Source organism: Myxocyprinus asiaticus, chromosome 1, assembly GCF_019703515.2.
Source record: "Myxocyprinus asiaticus isolate MX2 ecotype Aquarium Trade chromosome 1, UBuf_Myxa_2, whole genome shotgun sequence".
Classification (NCBI taxonomy): Eukaryota; Metazoa; Chordata; class Actinopteri; order Cypriniformes; family Catostomidae; genus Myxocyprinus; species Myxocyprinus asiaticus.
The window spans coordinates 4,616,958-4,638,138 of NC_059344.1; the positions used below are offsets into that span (position 1 = coordinate 4,616,958).

General features: G+C 39.0%; 1 protein-coding gene across 1 annotated transcript in view; it reads right to left on the reverse strand.

Moving 5' to 3' along the window:
* Nucleotides 1-21,181, reverse strand: part of LOC127442559 (adhesion G protein-coupled receptor L3-like) — a 332,967-nt gene that overhangs the window by 177,019 nt on the left and 134,767 nt on the right. The window contains exon 3 of the mRNA XM_051700690.1: nucleotides 11,190-11,403. Coding sequence (XP_051556650.1) covers nucleotides 11,190-11,403 — 214 coding nt within the window. The remainder of the gene's footprint in view (nucleotides 1-11,189; nucleotides 11,404-21,181) is intronic.

The window sequence follows — 21,181 nt, forward strand, 5'->3', positions numbered from 1 at the left end:
TGTTAACTGTCACTAGCCAACAAGTGGGCCGTTTGAGTGTGGCTAAAAAACAAATGCTTTATTTTACATTATTCTAAAGAATTTTTAAGAATTTCAGAGCCTGCAATATTTAAAAAATCCAAAATGGCCGACTTCCTTTTGGGCAGTCCTAATGACTATAATTATGAAAGTTGTCCGGCTTGATGAGATCTATATATGTACCAATTTTGGTGACTGCAGGTGAAAATGGGGGTGCTACAGAGGCCGTCTTACATGCCCATTTTAAACCTGTTAACTGTCACTGGCCAATATGTGGGCCATTTGAGTGTGGCTAAAAAAATATTGCTTAGTTTTACATCAAAAACTTCATTAAAGTTCACATACTTTGTATCAAATTAAAGCTTAAAAACTCAACTTTCATCTTCTATAATCTATTTTGCAATTAGAACATTACAGTGAAAAACATTTTTTTGGGGGGGGGATTTTTCCCCTTTTTCTCCCAATTTGGAATGCCCAATTCCCCAATGCGCTCTAAGTCCTCGTGGTCGCATAGTGATTCGCCTCAGTCCGGGTGGCGGAGGACGAATCCCAGTTGCCTCTGCGTCTGAGACAGTCAACCCGTGCATCTTATCACGTGGCTTGTTGAGCGCGTTGCCACGGAGACATAGCGCGTGCGGAGGCTTCACGCCATCCACCGCGGCAACCACGCTCAATTTACCATGCGCCCCACCGAGAATGAACCACATTATAGCGACCACGAGGAGGTTACCCCATGTGACTCTACCCTCCCTAGCAACCAGGCCAATTTTTTTTGCTTTTAATTGCTTAGGAGACCTGGCTGGAGTCACTCAGCACGCCCTGGGATTCGAACTAGCGAACTCCAGGGGTGGTAGCCAGCGTATTTTACCACTGAGCTACCCAGGCCCCCAAATGAAAAACATTTTAAAATGTTAGACTGCATTTTTAAAACATGCGGCATGTGAGCGACAGTACTTATGTTTCATGTTCTCTGCTTATGATCCGATCCAATGATTGAAGAAAAACAACATGCATTTCATTGTGAGGGTCCACTGATGAAAATGGACTCAACCATTTTATACAAAACATCAAAAATAGGGGGTAAAATGGGGAAAAAACCTGACTGATCCTCTATTTTTATGTTATCATGTAATCCAAATATCTAATTTCAATAAAATATTGATACCAATTCATTTTTATGCTATCAAAATCGATCGCTGTGTCTGAAATCATTCACTCATTCACTATTTCCTATATAGTGAATGGCAGTGAGTGCACTATATCTCAGCAGTGAGTGAACGAAATTAGTGAGTGAATTCAGAATCTTTATACAGTAATCACAAATGTGATTGGTGCAGCCTGAAAATTGCTGAGAAAAGGAACAGTTGTCACATGACAACGCTCCCCTCGTGTATTTATTCGCCGCTTCAAAAGAGGTCGGACAATAATTTACATATTAATAATGATATGGAGAATGTTTAATAGTCATTTAAATGAAAATAAAAACATAGTATAAAGTTGAAGTATTTTCTGTGTGGTAAAATTGCCCAAATGTTTGTCAGGACATTTCCGATCTTCTGAAAGTAGGTAGGGACATGTTGTATCCATGGTAACAGTAGAATTTTACTACAGTAAAACCTTGCTCACTGTAGTAAATCCCTTACCAGTTTCCCTTAGCTAAGAGAAGTGTCTAAGGCAGGGGTTTTCAAAGTCAAAGACAGTGGGCCTCCCTTATGACACAGCATACACAATAGCTTAGAAGCAACTGCCTCTTCGACCATCAAGGAACACATATCTTTGGCTGCCGGCAGAATCAATGTCTCTCCGATGCTATGTGCTTTGTCCACCTTGGTAATATGCAGCACAATGTGATATGGCGCTTCAGTGGCATTTTGGCATTTACATTTAATTTGACAAATTCTCAGACAACTTTTTTCTGACCTTGAAAGGCTTGAAGTTATCTTTGGAAAAATTCAGGAGGAATTCCCGCTACCTCAGCATGCTTGGTGTCAAGGTGTCTGTGAAGTTTAGCAGGTTGCATGCTGTCATTAGCTAAAATCTCCTAACAAACAACACAAAGGTCGTGGTGCATCAACTGATCCTGTCCATGTAACTTAAATACTGCTCACCGTATCGTCGTCTTTTGGGTTTGACCCCTGAAACTGAAGAATTCAAATTTGGTGGTCTCAGAATCCGCTCCTTTGTAATTACAGACTAATACATCACGTCTGCTTTATTGGCAGGCTTGACAAACATCAAAGAATCTTCACAAAGATTCTTGATAAATATGATTTTTTTTGCCTATTAGTTTCAGAACTGTTTAAATAATTATTATAATTAATAAGTGTTATACTTAAGGGAAAAACTTACGGTGTTTTGTGCAACCGGGCACTGGGCCTTACTTGTTATTCTAATTAAATAATATATTAATACAATAAATCTTCATTCTGTTTAGGCAATAGTGTGAGGTTTCCATGGTTACATGGGCTGGCCTTTCTCAGTTTAGAAAGTGACATCAACCATGTGATCACTGAGTGTTCCAGAGGAATTATCTGGTATAATTTATGGCAGAAAAAATATAATATGTTTGTTTAAAATGAAATAGTTGCTAACAGCACTTGTAACCAGTTATTTTAGAAGTTATTATAATAGTTCTAATCTTGTAAACGTCTTATATAATGTTGTGCAATAAAATGTTCCCAAACTTTATATCTTACTGTCCCACCTTTATGGCATTTTGTGAAAAAAGACTTGTCCTGGCCTTAGAAAAAGCTTTCATATAACTGATCTTTTTGTATTATTGTTCTCAAATTCATAGTGTTTTTATGCCAAATTCCTGCCAAGTTTACTCAGATAATTGTGCAGATGTGGTCTTTTGGGAATTATTCACCAATGGAGCTTGGCTGTCCCCTATTGGACATTTCTGATACTGCATCTGAATAAAAAATGCCACCAAAAGGTCATTTTTTGATATATCGACCTAAAATTTGGACTAGATCTGGGTTAGACATGTGTCTTTGATTTTCTAATATTTTTACATTTCAGTTGATATTTTTAGTATATTTTATTAATATATATATATATAAAAAGTTTGTGCAGTACATTTTCATTACAATAAACTTAAACTTCTATAACTTTTTTATTTCACTTTAAAAACTGTTTTAATTTGTACAATAAACTGCTAAGTGTCTTCTTTAAAATGAGACAAGGCATAGGTCTGTACACCCTAGCATTCATGAGTTACAACTGTTTAAGTTTACACCCAAATACAGGAAGAAAGGAATAATAACAATTAATGTGTTGTCATGGCAACACTTTTTAGATATCAAATATTCCTTTATAATTTTACACCAGCAGTGTATTTGCATTATTCTAAAGAATTTTGAAGTAATTCATCTAAACTCAAGAGGGCTATTAAAGTCTGTTAAAATTGCATTACTTCCTGCTGCCAGTTGGTGGCTCTATGACTGTGACCCATAATATCCGCATAAATGTGATCAGCCCCCATTACCAAACATACAGCTGAATTTATCAAAATCATACAATGCACACAGAAGATATAAGGGACTTCCTGTTTCACATTTTTACCCTTAATTTATTGCCTCGCCATGGCAACACCGTTCGATATATCAAAAATCGGTTCACAATTTAATATCTTCAATGTCTTGGCATAATATTGCCGAAATTTGGTGACAATTACATGAATCACATAGGAGGAGAATTCAAAAGTTCAGGGGCTGCAATTTAAAAAAAAAAAGCACATTAATTCCGTAATGTCTGAATTGCTGTTGGGCGGAGCTAATGACTGTAATTTTGTTGTTGTGCTTGGCCCCTAAAAAGAACACTAACAAACACAATAGGTGCCGAAGCACCTTCGGAATGAGGAATGACAAAAATTAGTGAAAATAGCATTTTAGGCAAAGTGCATGAAAAGCAATGAATAGAATCACTTGTAATGTAATATACATTGTTCTTAGCATCAGCCAAGGAGTCTATCAATGAAAATAAACTAAAATTATCAAAAGTTATTAACATTTTTAGAAACATCATTATGATTTGATTACAAAAGTCTTGATGCGACATGATACATCTTATCGTATTTCAATTATTTATCAAAATACACACTCAGATATATGTGAACTCTTTTTTCATTTCATAATAAAATATATAAAACATTTAAATACAATAAATTTAAATTTAAATAGATTTCTTAAAAAATGTTGCAAATGTTTTCTTATTTAGTTGTCATATGAAAAATCAGACAGTAAGTATACTGAAGAGCTAGTTTAGCCCATTAACTGGCACCGTCCCATATATTGGCTTTTTTAGCATTTTTTATTGTTTATTGGACTATATTACCTTCATATCCAACTTTAATCTTGTCAAACCTTATATCCATAATTAGGTCTGTAGGCCCAGGCATTTCAGAATGACAGACATTTAAATCTGAGTATGCCACTCTTGGAACAATGGAGCTTTGATGTCATCTTATGGCCACATTTGGTACTGTGTCTACAATAATTCTAAGAAATCTGGCATTTATATCTTATTTATTTGAAATTTGGGACACAACTTGGTTTGATATATGGCTTTAATTTTCTATATTTGTTTTTGCTACCACATATATTTTTAATATATTTTTTTAATAAATTAAATAAAAATGTACTGCATTGCATTTTCATTTCAATAAACTTTTAAAATTAACTTAACTGATTTTACTGCAGAGATATGTGTTTTGTTACTTGGTTGCTAGGGTAACCCCATCTGGTTGCTAGGCAGTTACCAGGGTGATACTTAAAAGGCACTTTGCTAGACAGAGTCAAACGACCCAAATAGGAAGTTTCTACGATGTTCTGGTGCAGAGATATGTGTTTTGCTACTTGGTTGCTAGGGTAAGCCAATGTGGTTACTAGGCAGTTTCCAGGGTGATAGTAAGAAGGCTGCTTGCTTTCCTGAGTCATACAAGCCAACAATGAAGTCTCCACGACATTCTGATACTGAGATACCGATCCAAGCGATTTTAAAAGTCAATGGGGTTTGGTTGCTAGGGTGCTCTAAATGGTTGCTAGGGCGTGGCTAGCCAGTGACCAGAGTGATTCTTATTGGCTGCTTAATACCTGACTGAAAAGAGTCAATCCCCAAGTGTTTGTGACATTCTGTTCTGAAGATACCCTTCTGAGCCATTTTGAATGGAAGTCTATGGGGGTGGTTGCTAGAGTGCCGTAAATGGTTGCTAGGGCATGGCTATGCCATTTTCAAGATGATACTTAAAACTGATTAGTACCCCGAGTGAAATGAGCCCGCCCACATGTCTCTATGACATTCTGATTGGGAGATATGATCCGACAAATTTCTTGCATTGACTTCATAGTAGTAGTAGTATAGTCATAGTAGGAAAATAATCCCTTCCCATAGTACCCTATGGGACTTTTTGAGATGTTTCTGCCCCCCAGGGGTGCACCATACCCCACCATCCCTTAGAAGAGTCATAGCACAGGTGTCCTCAATAAGCCGTTGTTTTGACACCTCATTTGTGGGTCTACGACAAACGGTGCGGGACGAGTTATGTGCCGAAAAAGCACCTTTATGCACTTTTGGTGCTTGGCCCCTAATAATTATAATAATAATCCTTAGAAGAACAATAGGGCCTCTGCATTTTCAGTGCCTGGGCCCTAAAAAGATTATATATATTTTATGTAGTACTGCCCTTCAAAAGCTACATTACACAAAATGTACTGTAATTTACACAATCATCCTGTTCAAAATTTTGCTTCCCCTTGGTTCTTCTTATGCTGCCTTCTTGAGCGTCAATGAATGTTTGCACCTTTTGTAATAGTTGTGTATGAGTCCATCAGTTGACCTGAGTGTCAAAAGCTGGATGTCTATATCATTTAGCCACTGTTGGGAATAACTCAAATGTGCAGAAGATGCCGGGAAACCAAAGAATGAACAGTAGTTAGGGGATTTGAATTAAGAAAAGTGTGCAGGTTCACTGCTCAGGACAAAGCAGGGACTCATGAAAAATAATTACACAAACAGTCATTCATTTTCGAGAAAGCAACACACCATATTAAGAACCAATTGGATGTAAACTTTTGAACAGGATCATTTGTGTAAATTCAGTTGCTATTTTGTCTTGTGAAATATACAGTATGTGATGACTTATGTCAAACAGCTTCTTCAGGGTGGTACCGTACCATGAATTTTGTGTACAGTTGCAGCCCTAATATATATACTTGTACTGAACCCACAAATGAAATAAACAAGCTATCGAGGGAGTGAAAAGTATGTTTTAAGGGAGTGTTTTTTAAAAGTCTCCAGTACCAAAAGTGCCCATAGCTGAAGATGCATCCATGTACTGCTTGCTACAAATACAATAATAAAAATCATAATAGAAGAAAAAGATTAGCTTCAAATGGCTGCTGCCAGCAATTGTTTTTCAGCTGTGTGAGTTTGCGTGAGATGTCTAAAGCTGCGCCAGTGAGCAGACAGGTGGCTTGCGGCCCGGAAAAATAAGATCTATTCCCACGGGGGCAGAATTCCACGCTAGGAAGAGTAGCGCTTCCGAATTGAGCTATCAGATAACACAGGCAAGAACCATGCCATTCACAGAGTACACACACACACACACACACACACACACACACACACACACAGTGACTTATGAAGAGAAAACGCATAAACACTAATACAACACAGATGTGGGATGATATGAATCTTTCTTGCTAATTTTTTTAATTAAGTTTGATAATGATGTTGCCCTTAAAATGTGACCTAGAAATGTCATAACAAGTGTTCGACAAACAGCCAAACAGAGCAAATAAAACAAAACTAAAAATCTATAAAAATATGAATGATCACCAGAAGTGACACATGAGCTTGTGTGTGCGTATGGCTGGTCTGGGAAACACATGTCGTCTGTTGTATTTTGCACATTGGAGTAAACCTCTGTTTCTGTAGCCAGCAGTCTTTGAACACTCTCTCTCTCTCTCTCTCTCTCTCTCTCTCTCTTCTCTCTCTCTCTGTGTGTGTGTTTGGATTGCCTTCTTGTCTTTTCTCTAATAGGATTAAAGGGTAAGTGGGATTGAAGCAGTTGAGTTTGTTTCCTCTCTGGAGGTGTGCTTTGCCTCTGTTCATCTCGTCTCATGTTAATGAGGCTGAGAGACAACGCACTACAGGATTCCCCTGAAAAAAATCATCAACTCGCTACAAACTATTCACAGCATACTCTACAAAAACTCAACATTAGACACTCTACGTGAAACACTCTACCAAAACTCAACGATATACACTACTTAGGCCACAAGCACACTAATCCATTTCCTAATGTCACTGTTTTCCGAATTATGCAGTTGACTGTCTCAGCACCACAAACACTTTCGTTGACAGACCATGTCTGCACTTTATCAAACACGGGACATACACATGCTGCACCTTTCAAGTTGAGTCAGAAATATCGTAACTACAAGTTCAGAGCAAATAAATGAACAAGCAAAGTGGTATTTACACATGGAAATCTCGGAATTCTAGTTGCCGAGTTGTGATGCCATTCAAGATGATAGAAAGCATTGATTTAGCTAAATGTTTCAATTTCTGCGTAATGTTTCAAAAACATTCATTTGTTGTATATGACAGATATGGAGTGGTGGTGGCGTAGTGGACTAAAGCACTGAACTGGTAAGCAAAAGATTGTTGGTTCAATCCCCACAGCCACCACCACTGTGTCCTTGAGCAAGGCGCTTAACTCCAGGTTGCTCCAGGGGGACTGTCCCTGTAATAAGGCCTGTAAGTTGCTTTGGATAAAAGTGTCTGCCAAATGCATAAATGTAGATATAATAGTCAACTAGGGCTGTCAAAAGGGCTGAGAAACTAAATTAAAATTTTTCACTTAAAGGGTTAGTTCACCCAAAAATAAAAAAATCTCTCAACATTTACTCACCCTCATGCCATCCTAGATGTGTATGACTTCCTTTCTTCTGCTGAACACATATGAAGATTTATAGAAGAATATTTCAGCTCTGTAGGTCCATACAATACAAGTGAATGGTGACCAAAATTTTGAAGCTCAAAAAAATCACATAAGGCAGCATAAAAGTAATCCCCAAGACTCCGGTGGTTAAATCCATTTCTTCAGAAGCGATATGATAGGTATGGGTGAGAAACAGATTACTTTCACATTCTTCTTCTTGTGTTTTTGGTGATTCACATTCTTCATGAAAATCGCCCCCTACTAGGCAGGGAGGAGAGTTTCTAGCAAAAAATGACTTAAATATTTATCTGTTTCTCACCCACACCTATCATATCACTTCTGAAGACATAGATTTAACCACTGGAGTCGTATGGATTACTTTTATGCTGCCTTTATGTGATTTTTGGAGCATCAAAATTTTGGCACCCATTCACCTGCATTGTATGGACCAACAGAGCTGAGATATTCTTCTAAAAATCATAATTTGTGGTCAGCAGAAGAAAGAAAGTCATACACATCTGGGATGGCATTAGGGTGAGTAAATCATGAGAGAATTTTCATTTTTGGGTGAACTATCCCTTTAAATATTGCCAAAATTCAAATTATATTCGGATTTGAAAGACATTATTTCAGTATGGGGAAAAGCTACAAGACATCAGTGATCACAAGTTTTTAAATCAGCATTGTCTCTTAAGTCCACAAGCGGTAAAAATGAAAAAAACTTAGCAGCGTGTTTTATAGTATTTTTGCAAAGAACATTCCCAACAAAAAATGCATTCATTTTAAACTATTTTGCATAAAATTATAAAACCAAAGGGTTTTTGGCCAGTTCATATTCTCAAATCTTAAGTAAAAAGTAAAGCTTTAATAGACAGTTCTGTGTTAACGTAGTTTTGCAAGGTATCCCATTGCCACAGTACTCAAAATAACAGAGGTACCACAGTGTTTTTCATTAGTTACAGTTGTATGAACGATAGTAATATTTCTGGGTAGTCGTTAGGAATGTGCATTGTCGAGTAATTTTATAGCTGAGTACTCTGTTTTACTCTTTCAAAATAAGATAACTTCAACAAACTATGCTTTGAAAAAATATAAAAATGAACAACATTCATTACAAAAAATCTGTGTGGTGGGGGTTAAAAATAACAGTAAATATTTGCACTACCCGCTTTCATTAAAACCAATACTGATGGCATTAGGGTAATGCAGATACAGTATACAGTATAAAATCTAAGTCTACATAAAGGCTATCACATTTTTTTAATTACACATGTTATTAATCAAAAAACAAGAAATGAAAGTTGGCTTTTCATAAAATGTGCTCTTTGGGGTGTTCAGGGATTTCACGCATACACACACATTGGTCTGATAAGCTTCCGAGTTTCTTGCACCACTTAGCCTTTTTCCACCATAAAAGCAGATCTTCATCAGCTGGTTTGCATGACTCCAACAACAATCGAATAGAGTGGAATAAAAAAATAATCAAAATATTACAAGTATTACAAAATGTGGCTGTGCTTTCAAAAGCTCTCATCCAACACCTCAATGACAAACAACCACAGTGCCCCCCATTGGATTCGAGATTTGGTGAAAGATGCAGAGGGAAAGTACAGTGTAATTCAGCACTGCTCATGGCAGGCAAATGCGGAAAGCAAAATGAATTTGCCATATTAGTCGAGCATTCGTGCACATCCATAATAATAGTTGTATTCGGTTAAACTCAGACGCTGCTTCACGGTGGTAACGGCATGTATTTGACCCCGCCTCTAGAAAATAGGGACTGTTCAAACAAGATGCTGGATGGAGCGCAACAGAAACAACGCAGAGAACTCGAGACGCGCTTTTAGATATGGAACTCCTTTCAAGTTGACAATGTTTTAAAACGCACTGCTTGGAGGTTATTCAGACCGACCGCATTCGTGCACTAAAAATGCTATACGCAGCACAAAGCATATCAGAACACTTAACGCATAACAGTGCCTTGGGACGCACTTAAGTAGACCTTCGTTTTATCTTACACAGCTTCAAAATGCAGAGCTCCTGTGCGAAACGCTGAAAAAATACTGCTGGACATGGTGCAACATCAAAGACTTAAGTGTAGCACGTTTACATATAAAAACAGTATGAAAAGAGTGCAGACGGACACAAAACCGGTTCTGTGTGAATGGCCCTTGTGCTACTAGGTGCTAATAAGAGAGCAATACGCAATGACCAAAAACCTCCAAAATTAGTATGTTTAGTTTATGTTGCTGGCTGACGTTTTCAAACGACCCCTTATCACACCCTTACCACAAGCACAATGTGAGGACTTTTCAGACTGTCCCTTACTTTACTGGAAGTCTACACAACACCCTTACAATACTCCTTACAACATTAATTATAACCCCCAAACAGACCCTCTACTGAAACACTCTTTTGAAATTCCCCACAGTTGACATGATTTTGTGCTTTATAATACAAGCCTTGTGTTCATTGGTTTGGTGTGGAGAAGGAAGTCATTGTTCTATGGTGGAAGCACACTGTTGTTGTTTGTTATCTTGCTATGTTGCTGAGCAGATGGTTTGATGCATCTCAGCAGCAGAATTTACAGTAGATTACACACAGGATTAAAGACACAGTACGTCCAGTACTCAGAGGTTGCGTTTTCCCACTAAGATAACATTTTTTACTCCACTGACGGTTAGGTTTAGGGTTGTAGTTTGGGTTAGGGCATATGGTTAATAAAATATTAATTCCTGTTGACTGTATAACGTCATTTACAACTAAAAACAACTCTCTTTTGACACCACTCTGAGGGCATTTCACATGAAAACTGGAGATTTTATGTGCCCATACGGTCAATAACACTTCTCGCTTCGGCCACTGGGGGCATCGAGTTTCAGTAAACACAAAACAATTTTAGCTAAAGAACTTTCGACCTACTGTCGTTCATTCAAAATGACATCAGTCTGTGGCAAATGGGGCGCTATACCAGACATTAGCACAATTTGTCTCCTAAGACCCAACTACCATCATTATGTCGCAAGAGTTGGAAGGGAACTTTGTTGAGCAACTTAAAGTCGATATATTTATACCAAGCTATCTGAATAATAACGCATACAGTTTGGTACAGACATTTGAAGTTCTATCGCCCCCTTCAGTACTGAGGGTTGTTAAGTATCAAGTGACCCAAAGCTCTCCCTTGGCCAAGCTGGCCTAAATGTGTCGTGTTTGTAGGCCTTACCTTTGGCTCATGATCTTGTAAGCATCAGGTAAATAACAGCGCGTGTTCTCCATCTGGGCTGGATCAGCATCACAAATCTTGTCGTCCGTCCGGCCATAATTTGCACTCTCGATCATAATGACGTCTGTACCAGGACAGCGCAGCTCGATGGGGTAACTTTCACAGGACAGCTCTCGCCGAACAACCGCCATGGGCACTGGGGCACGACTGAACGCTGCAAAAAGCAAAAGTGAGAGGAGATACTCAATTAAAAAAATGAACACAACATGGTAATATGTCAACACAGCAGTCATACATGCCCACAGAGCAAAGAGGTGTCCCAGACGGATGCTTCTAAAATTGAGAAAATAGGGCAAAAATGAAGGCAGAAGTCATCACTATGCAAGTGAGTGGTTATCCAAGAATAAAAATAGTTCCCTGTAGAAATACTGGTGCCCTTGTTAAAGTAAAAATTACCAAAAAAAGCAAATTACACATGTACAGTATTTTTATCTGCTTGAATATACACTGAAAATACATAAGACACTTTTTTGTGAAGTGTAAAATATTGAAAGAAAGTCCTTAAATAAAAATCTGCATTTATTACTAACAGCATAAACCTAGTGACCTGTCTACGGGAGCAACATTTTAAGGCATCAAAGGCACACTTTCAATGTGCAAGCTGTTCTAAAATGTAGGAAGTATAATTATGTTGCCTTCTAAAAAAAAACTTTTGTTGACCAAAATCTAAGGCAGCATTGCATGTATACTTTGCAGAGAAGGCAATCACAGAATGCACTGAGATGAGCGCAAAGAAGGAAAAAAAATCCATCCAAGATGGCGGAAGAGGTGAGAAAATGACAATAATAAATAAATATGCTTGATTCAATATCACCAATCATTCGTAAACAAAAAAAAAAAAAAAAAAAATAGCTCAATCTAATTAAAAAAGTTATTGCACCCAATTGTTTTCTGTTTGTATTAGAATATAGTGTCATTAGCTTTAGCATCATGCTAACATGCTATATTAAATACCAAAAAAATATTGATAAACAACAGCTCAATCTAATTAAATGTTAGTTACTGTGCCTAATATTTTGTTTATTACAATATTGCAAAGTTAGCTTTAGCAACATGCTAGCATGTTATACTTCAAATAAAAAACATTAACAATTGGTGATTGTACCCACCCTTACAAAAATCTAGAGTTCTGGCAAACTTGCCGCAAATTTGCCACTCGTTATTTTCACATGCATATGAGCTTGTGATTTGTCACAAATTACTGGCAGAAGATTGCAGCTCTTCGCCGTTAGTGGTGAACCTGCAGCAAACCTTTGGTAACAATGGATCATTTGCCGCTACTAGGAAACATTTCTCTGGCAAACTTGTGGCAACAATGAAGAGTTTGCTGCAAACCTCACTGGCATGTGAAAATAATGAGTGACAAATTTGCCTAGGGTTTGTCAGAGCTCTCGATTTTTCTAGGGGCAATGTTTTGTGTTTGTATTAGAGAATTACCCCGTTAGCTTTAGCAACATGCTATATTTGACTCAACACACAAATTAAAATTTGTTATTGTACCCAATATTTTGTGTTTGTTTTAGAGTATGCTACTGGATGTTAGATTTAGCAGCATGCTAACATCAAACTCAATTGTAAGTCAAGTCTCCTCTGCACATGACGTGAGAAGCAAGGTTTGCCACCTTCAAAGATGAAAAATACGAGACACCCCCTCCAGTAGTACGGAGGAAGCTCACTTGGTTTTAGAACAAAGCTCAAGTCACATTTGGTTGCATTGCATTTAGTCAGTGGTGCTTCTCTGAGATTTCTCTGATACAGCTGATTGAGTTAGCAGAGCACAAATAATGCATGGCGGCCTCTTCACTAGCACCCTGGCATACTAACGTGTAAGGTACAGTATAGTAACGTGATTCTATGAGACCAGGTAGGTTGGTCAAATGGGAATCAGAGGGAGGGAGGCCATGACTGCCATGACAAAAGCTGACCCGCCAAACTGTATTTTCTTAAGCTACAAAGTCCCTTAACATACACAAGACAGACAATTTTTAGTCTGACTTAACTGCATTTTTATAGATAACTTTTAAACTTTTTTTGTTTATTGTTTTTTTGTTTAGCACTACAGTAGTTGGTGGCAAACTTCTGACTTTGATATTTTTAAAAGGTCCATTTAAGTCTTTTAACTATAAACATCTGAAGAATGTGCAGTAAACTTATTTCGATTAAGTACAGAGTAGAAAATATGACTGTCTGAACTATTACACTTGTGGCAAACAACCAGTCAGCTGCGCAAAATGAGTGGAAGTCAACAGTCTTGTGATCTCCACAGCAAAGTCTCACTAGTCTGACACATATACACCTCTTGCTGGCCACTGAGTCTAATTTTAATTGGCTTTCAGCCTCAGTACTGCACGGTTTGAGCAAATCTCTGCGTTCAGAGAAACTCCGGCATAAGGTGTGACTGTTCTCACATGAACAAACACTAGCCCGCTGAGAATAGATTAGTAACCACAAGATGGGACGCAGTGGAGCTCTCACACACTACGCTTCTCTTATCCTGTTTACGTTTACTTCACAAGACACATAGAGCTGTGTCATTTCAATATGCTAAAGAGAGAGAGAGAGAGAGAGAGAGAGAGAAACAAGCAGAGAGAGTCCTTGTTTACACCTGGTATTAAAATGTGTCTCTTTGACCACTCTTTTGAGGGGAGGGTCTCTAATTTCATGAGGAAGTACATCAACCTCTACTACTGCATGATAATAAAGTTCACAAAATAGAAAAAAAAAAAAAAGATTGTTTCCTTTTTAAGCCATCTGTAACCAGCTAAAATTAAACTCTTAAGCTCAGTGGTTGATTGACAGGTGAGTGTGTGGTACTTTGCTGCTGTTCAAACAAATGAGCATTTAAGCCCAAAGTATACTTTGGTCAGATGCGAATGCTAGGAGTCTGCATGACACACATTCCATCATCAGCAGAGTATTCGAGCACTGAGCTCGTACGGCCTGATTTTTCTAACCGTGCATACTCTAAACAAGCCTGGAATTCTTTGCACTAATTAGTGTGTCCACAAGGTGGCAACGCTCACACTTGAGTGCTAGATGATAACATGACCGCCGCTAAACAACAGGAGCAAAGGTGGAAACAACAACATCAAGAATGCATGTGTGAGGAGGTCAGGAGATACCTGCATTTATATAACTCAAGTCTGAAGGAATATAAAGACATCTTTATGTGTCTAAACTCCTAAAGAGTAATAGTTATGTATCTAATAGTAGTCGTAGCGCGTATGCACCAACAACCTGTGTATACAAGCACAGTCAAATGAATAATACTTTGAAAGGCTGAGTGTTCGACTGTGTACAGTATACTTTGGGCTCTACACTATGACCCTAATGTGGTCATATGCGTTTACAGCACTTTCGACCACCTCCGAAAGCGGTTGAAGCAGACAAATATTCAACGGTTTTGGACCTGTTTTTCAAACACATTGTCTCTGTCTGTTACTCATGAAACAATGCAGAGAGTCTCTTCAAACAGTGTTATCAGACTGCTGGTGACCATCTGTCAAGACACTCACTACACGAGGGCCTGGGTAGCTCAGCGAGTATTGACGCTGGCGACCACCCCTAGAGTCATGAGTTTGAATCCAGGGTGTGCTGAGTGACACCAGCCAGGCCTCCTAAGCAACCAAATTGGCCCGGTTGCTAGGGAGGGTAGAGTCACATGAGGTAACCTCGTGGTTACGATTAGTGGTTCTCGCTCTCAATGGGGCACGTGGTAAGTTGTGCGTGGATCGTGGATAGTAGCATGAGCCTCCACATGCGGAGTCTCCGCGGTGTCATGCACAATGAGCCACGTGATAAGATGCAAGGATTGACGGTCTCAGAAGCAGAGGCAACTGAGACTTGTCCTCCGCCACCCGGACTGAGATGAGTAACCACGCCACCACGAGGACCTACTAAGTAGTAGGAATTGGGCATTCCAAATTGGGAGAAAAGGGGATAAAAAAAATAAATACAAAAAAAGACACATGCTACACACACTCAGTGTGGTTAATCCATCACCCTGATGTTTGTGACCTCTGTGTTTAGGCAGATTTTCACTCTTTTGTAGGATTATGCTGACCAGACCTCTGGAGTGTGTGTGTGTGTGTGTGTGTGTGGCACCAATATGCACCAAAGTACTTGCATGGTACTTGTGGTACATGACAATTCAAAATATACCATTATATTGTCATTGGAAGCCGCCCCAAAACTCTGAACCGCTCCGGCATTTGGGAGCTCCAATAGCGCGTTTGCCACGCTAATGCAACACCGTGTCCCCAATGTCACACTGTTAAGAGTGAAAAGGAGGATATGATGTCAGTTTGGTACATTTCCTTTAGGAGCTTAATAGAGAGAAGTAAGGAAGTATATTAATGACAAATGCCTTTGGTACAAAATTGAAAAATAAAAGGATTGCTTTTCCAGTGCTTGCATTTTTGGGGGCTGCAATTTTTTTATAAAAAAAAATAAAAATAAAAATAAAATGCAGGTGAAAAGCATGATTATACTGGTCCATCAGCTAGACCAGCATCAAACCAGCCTGGACCTGCATGGAAATTCATGCATGTCTAAGATGGTCTTTAAAGCACAGTTTTGTTAAGCAGAGAAGCACGATTCTAATTACTGTTGTTTTTAGTTTTCTTTCTAGTCTAGGATTGATTATTTTACTGAACCACTAAATAAGCATCGATCGAAAGGGGAAATGAATCCCATAACTGCAACCATGTGTGTGTGTGCATGTGTGTCTATACACAGTACATTTTAATGTTGTATATTTGTGTTTGCTTGTTTACAGGTAGCACACGAACAGCTCTTTCAGTAATGACGATCGCTCAGACCAGTGAAGCGGCACAGTTAATTAGCATCAGTCTGCGTAATGAACTTTTCCACCAGTGTTCACATATATCAGGTTTTCTGTTGTAATTCGCAGAGTTTGACTTTGGGGTCTACAAACAGTCATGCATGTCCAATTGGCAAAGAAAGAGCTTCAATAACTTCAGATAAATAAGGAAAATAAGAAAACCCAGAGTAAACATTTTTATTGCTCAAAGGTTGCCTTTTCAAAGCTCAGGATACTTAATGTATGAGTGTTTTTGTCTCACTTTCTACTTAAGAAATACAAATAGAAACAGACAGTTGTTGATATAGAAAAAAATGCTATCAATCATGCACCCTGAACATACATAAATTCCTTCCAACTGAGCAAATAAAGTGCCACCTTTATATTTTGTGAGCCACAGTCAGCAGGGGGCAGTCAGCCCCACTTCAGCTGTGGAGCATCTCACTGTGGTTGTGTTGTGTCATTTACAGTGTTTTTTGTTCACTGTGTCAAGTTAAATGTAGTTTGAGATCCCCACATTCCTAAATTGTGCTCTGTTAGATCACGTCCTCATCATTTGCTGTCGCTAGTGTCAGCTAACTTGAGTGTGGTATGTTCTCTGTAGAGCTGTGCGTTGCCAATACAGCTGGAGTTTCGCTTACTGCCCCCTGCTGAAAACATGTGGTACTTCAAGCTTGAATTGCTCTGATGGCAGAAATATTCCTTCTCATGATCCAGTGACATGATAAATTTGTAAATTTTTTAACACGTTATTTATAAATAATTAATTGCACTGAATTAATGTGTTGAACAGCCCTATTTTAATTGCCTTTAGTTGTGATTAATTAGATAGAAAAAAACAATGTTATTAATCCCAAATGAATGAAATTAGGTCATATTGAGATCTCTGCCTTATGATTGCATACGTGGGTATCTTGGCAAATTTGATCACAGTTTGAGCCGCTGTTGTGATCTCAACTGAAACTTGAGATGAGACGCATGCAAGATGACCAGTGTCTTTTTTCTGTCCAGTGGGGTACTGTCCCTCTGCTGTCTTTAAAAAAAAAAAAAGGCTTAAGCCACACACCTAAAAAAATCACCTGACTTAAGCGATCAGAAAAAAGTAACTTATATAGAGATCACACAGATATTTTGACAATGTGTACAAGGATTTGACAATCACACCTTTTGTAAATTTGAAAACGGATTCACTATTATGTTAGCAAAGACTTAATCAAAATTAACATATGTAAAAGGTGTGCATATGTTGCCAGGAGAGACACCTGTGAGATAAAATGAAAAAAAAAAAAAAAAAAAGAACATTGAGGCTATGTGCTTTGCCTAGTAAAATGTGAAATTGAAATGGCATCTAATGAAATGGTAAGTAACCTGCTGAAGTGATGGTACAGGGCGGTAGATTTATGTGCTAACTGTAGATACTGAAACCATAAACACAACTGAACAGAAAATGAGCCAAGTACAAGTGAAAGCAAAAACCAGGGTGTAAATCAATCAAAACTCAACAAGTGCATTTTCTGTAGGAAATGTGAGTGGTGCTTACACATGCAAAACTAGCCACCACAATGGTAGGGTGTTGCCCGGGCATTGCTATACAGTTGTTCGGGTATTCTGGGTGGCTGCTAAGGTGGTTATTTATTGGCTTAATTCAAAAGAGCCCATCATGCACTGAAAAAAAAAAAAAAACTATTTTGTGGTGAATACCGCAGAAAAGATAAAGTACTTTCTTCATTGAATAAGTTAAAGCGTGAACTTGAAAATATTAAGTAAATTCTACATTTGTACTTAATTCGAACATGTAAAAATGAATGCCAGATTAAAGTAAATATTATCTAAATATTAATGTACAGTGTGTCAGAGTGTGCACCTCCTCACTGTAGGCTGTTTCATCATTGTCAGTGATCAGACCTACCACCGTCGTGTCATCAGCAAACTTAATGATGGCATTGGAGCTATGTGTTGCCACACAGTCATGTGTGTACAGGGAATACAGGAGTGGGCTGAGAACACAGCCCTGTGGGGCTCCAGTGTTGAGGGTCAGTGATGAGGAGATGTTGCTGCCTATTCTAACCACCTGGCGTCTGCTTGACAGGAAGTCCAGGATCCAGCTGCATAGCGAGCTGTTTAAGCCCAGAGCCCGGAGTTTCTCATCTAGCTTGGAGGGCACTATGGTGTTGAATGCTGAGCTGTAGTCTACAAACAGCATTCTCACATAAGTGTTCTTTTTTTCCAGGTGGGAGAGAGCAGTGTGTATTGTAGATGCAATGGCATCATCAGTGGAGCGGTTGTTGCGGTAAGCAAACTGCAGCGGGTCAAGAGAGAGAGGCAATACAGAGCAGATGTAATCTCTGATTAGTCTCTCAAAGCATTTGCTGATGATGGGGGTCAGAGCAACAGGACGCCAGTCATTTAAGCAAGTTATTTTTGATTGTTTTGGAACAGGCACAATGGTGGATGTTTTAAAGCATGTGGGGACTACAGACAAAGAGAGGGAAAGGTTGAAAATGTCCGTAAAAACACCAGCCAGCTGGTTCGCGCACACTCTGATGACGCGGCCCGGAATGCCGTCTGGGCCCGCGGCTTTGCGGATATTCATCCGTCGGAAGGATCGGGTTACATCCGCTACAGAGACGGAGAGTGAACTAACCTCTGTAGCTTCAGCCGCGAGAGCTCTCTCCGCGAGGGCGGTGTTATTTCCCTCGAAATGAGCATAAAATGTATTTAGCTCATCCGGTAGAGAGGCAGCGGTGTTCATGGCGGAGTTTTTATTCCCTTTAAAGTCCGTGATGATGTTAATTCCCTGCCACATGCTTCTAGAGTTGGTGGTGTTAAACTGTCCTTCAATCTTGCTCCTGTACTAGCGTTTTGCGGTTCTGATGGTTTTTCGGAGGGCATAACTGGCTTGTTTATGCTCCTCCGCATTCCCGGAATTAAAAGCGGAGGTCCGCACATTAAGTGCCGCGCGAACATTGCTATTAATCCATGGTTTCTGATTCGGATAGATCCGTATTGTTCTGGTCGGAACGACGTCCTCTATGCACGTTCTGATGAAACACATTACGCTATCAGCGTAGAGCTCGATGTCGTCATCAGAGGCGGACCGGAACATCTCCCAGTCCATGTAATCAAAACAGTCTTGTAGCGTAGAATCTGATTGGTCCGACCAGCACTGGATCGTTCTGAGGGTGGGTGCTTCCTGTTTCAGTTTCTGCCTGTAAGCGGGCAGAAGCAGAATGGAAGAGTGGTCCGATTTGCCAAATGGTGGGCGGGGGAGGGATTTGTAGCCATCCCAGAACGGAGAGTAGCAATGGTCCAAAACCCGGTCCCCTCGTGTGTTGAAACTAATGTGCTGGTGATATTTTGGAGCGACTGATTTGAAACTGGCTTTATTAAAGTCCCCGGTCACAATGAACGCGGCCTCAGGGTGCGCGGTTTCCTGCTCACTTATATTCCCATACAGTTCCTTGAGTGCACGGTCTGTGTCGGCTTGTGGGGGGATGTACACAGCTGTGATAATGACCGCTGTGAATTCCCTCGGTAGCCAGAATGGTCGACACAGAAGCATGAGAAATTCCAGATCAGGAGAGCAGAAAGACTTGATAGAATGTATGTTCCTCTGATCACACCAGGATTTGTTGATCATAAAACATACACCACCTCCTCTGCTTTTACCTGAGAGGTCTTTCGCTCTGTCCGCTCGGTGCACGGAGAACCCAGCGGGTTCAATGGCTGGGTCTGGAATCTCCGCAGACATCCAAGTTTCCGTAAGGCAGATAATGCAGCAGTCCCTCGTCTCTCGTTGGAAAGAGATCAGCACTTTCAGCTCGCAGAGCTTGTTATCCAGAGACTGAACATTTGCCAGTAGAATAGTGGGTAGCGGGGGTCGATTTGCACGGCGTCTTACTCTGATGAGAACGCCGGCTCTGTTTCCCCTATTCCTCCTGCGTTTCCGTGGCCGTGCTGCCCAGACAAAGGGCTCCGCTTGCATGTTTGTAAACAGCGGGTCGGCATTGAGGAATGTGAAGTCCGGTTTACGGTGTGAGATTGCTGAACCAATGTCCAAAAGTGTTTGTCTGTCGTAGACAATAAGGCAGACAACATCCAAGACAAAAAACATAAGAATTGTGAACAAAACAAACAAAACACTACTATGTTGTGTCGGAGCTCGCAACGCAGCAGCCATATTCGGTGCCATCTTGAGTCCAATAAATATTATGATAGTTATCTTTACAATGCGTCATCATGTATCAGTTCTAAAGTTGAAAACATGTTCATACTTATTCGCTAATTTGAAGACATTTCACAGGTAAATAAAATAAGTACATTTAACTTAACTTTTTGAAGCTGGTATTCCCAGCAAGCACCAGGATTTGAATAATTAATGCACTAGCATGGTTTCAGTGTTTGCAAGTTTATTTACACCGTTTTATTGTAGATTTTTTTGTTATGCTATTTTTACTTTTGTAAAGTCTAAAGTTCATTTTCTACAAAAAAATTACCCGTTAATGATTATATATACACTACCGGTCAAAAGTTTTGAAACACTTACTCATTCTTTATTATAATTTTTTAGTAAAATCATCAAAACCATGGAATAACATAAATGAAACTATGGTAATTATGTTGTAACTAAACAAAATCCAAAATAAATCAAAACTGTGTTATATTTTAACATCTTCAAAGTAGTCACCCTTTGCCTAGAATTTGCAGACATGTACTCTTGACATTTTCTCATCCAACTTCTTGAGGTATCACCCTGGGATGCTTTTTAAACAGTATTGAAGGAGTTCCCATCTATGTTGGGCACTTATTGGCTGCTTTTCTTTATTGTTTGGTCCAAGTCATCAATTTCAAAAACGTTTTTTTTTTTTTTATTATTATTAAATTTTAGTTTTATAATGAAATAAATTAATATGGTGGCACAATTATATTTTTGTCTACAAAACTAATTTCAAACATTTAAGCATATGCCTTCAGATCAAAAGATTTTTAAGATCATGAGAAACATTTCAGTCTATTGTTGCAAAACTTTTGACCGGTAGTGTATATACAGTATATATACACACTGGTGGCCAAAAGTTTGGAATAATGTACAGATTTTGATTTTTCGGAA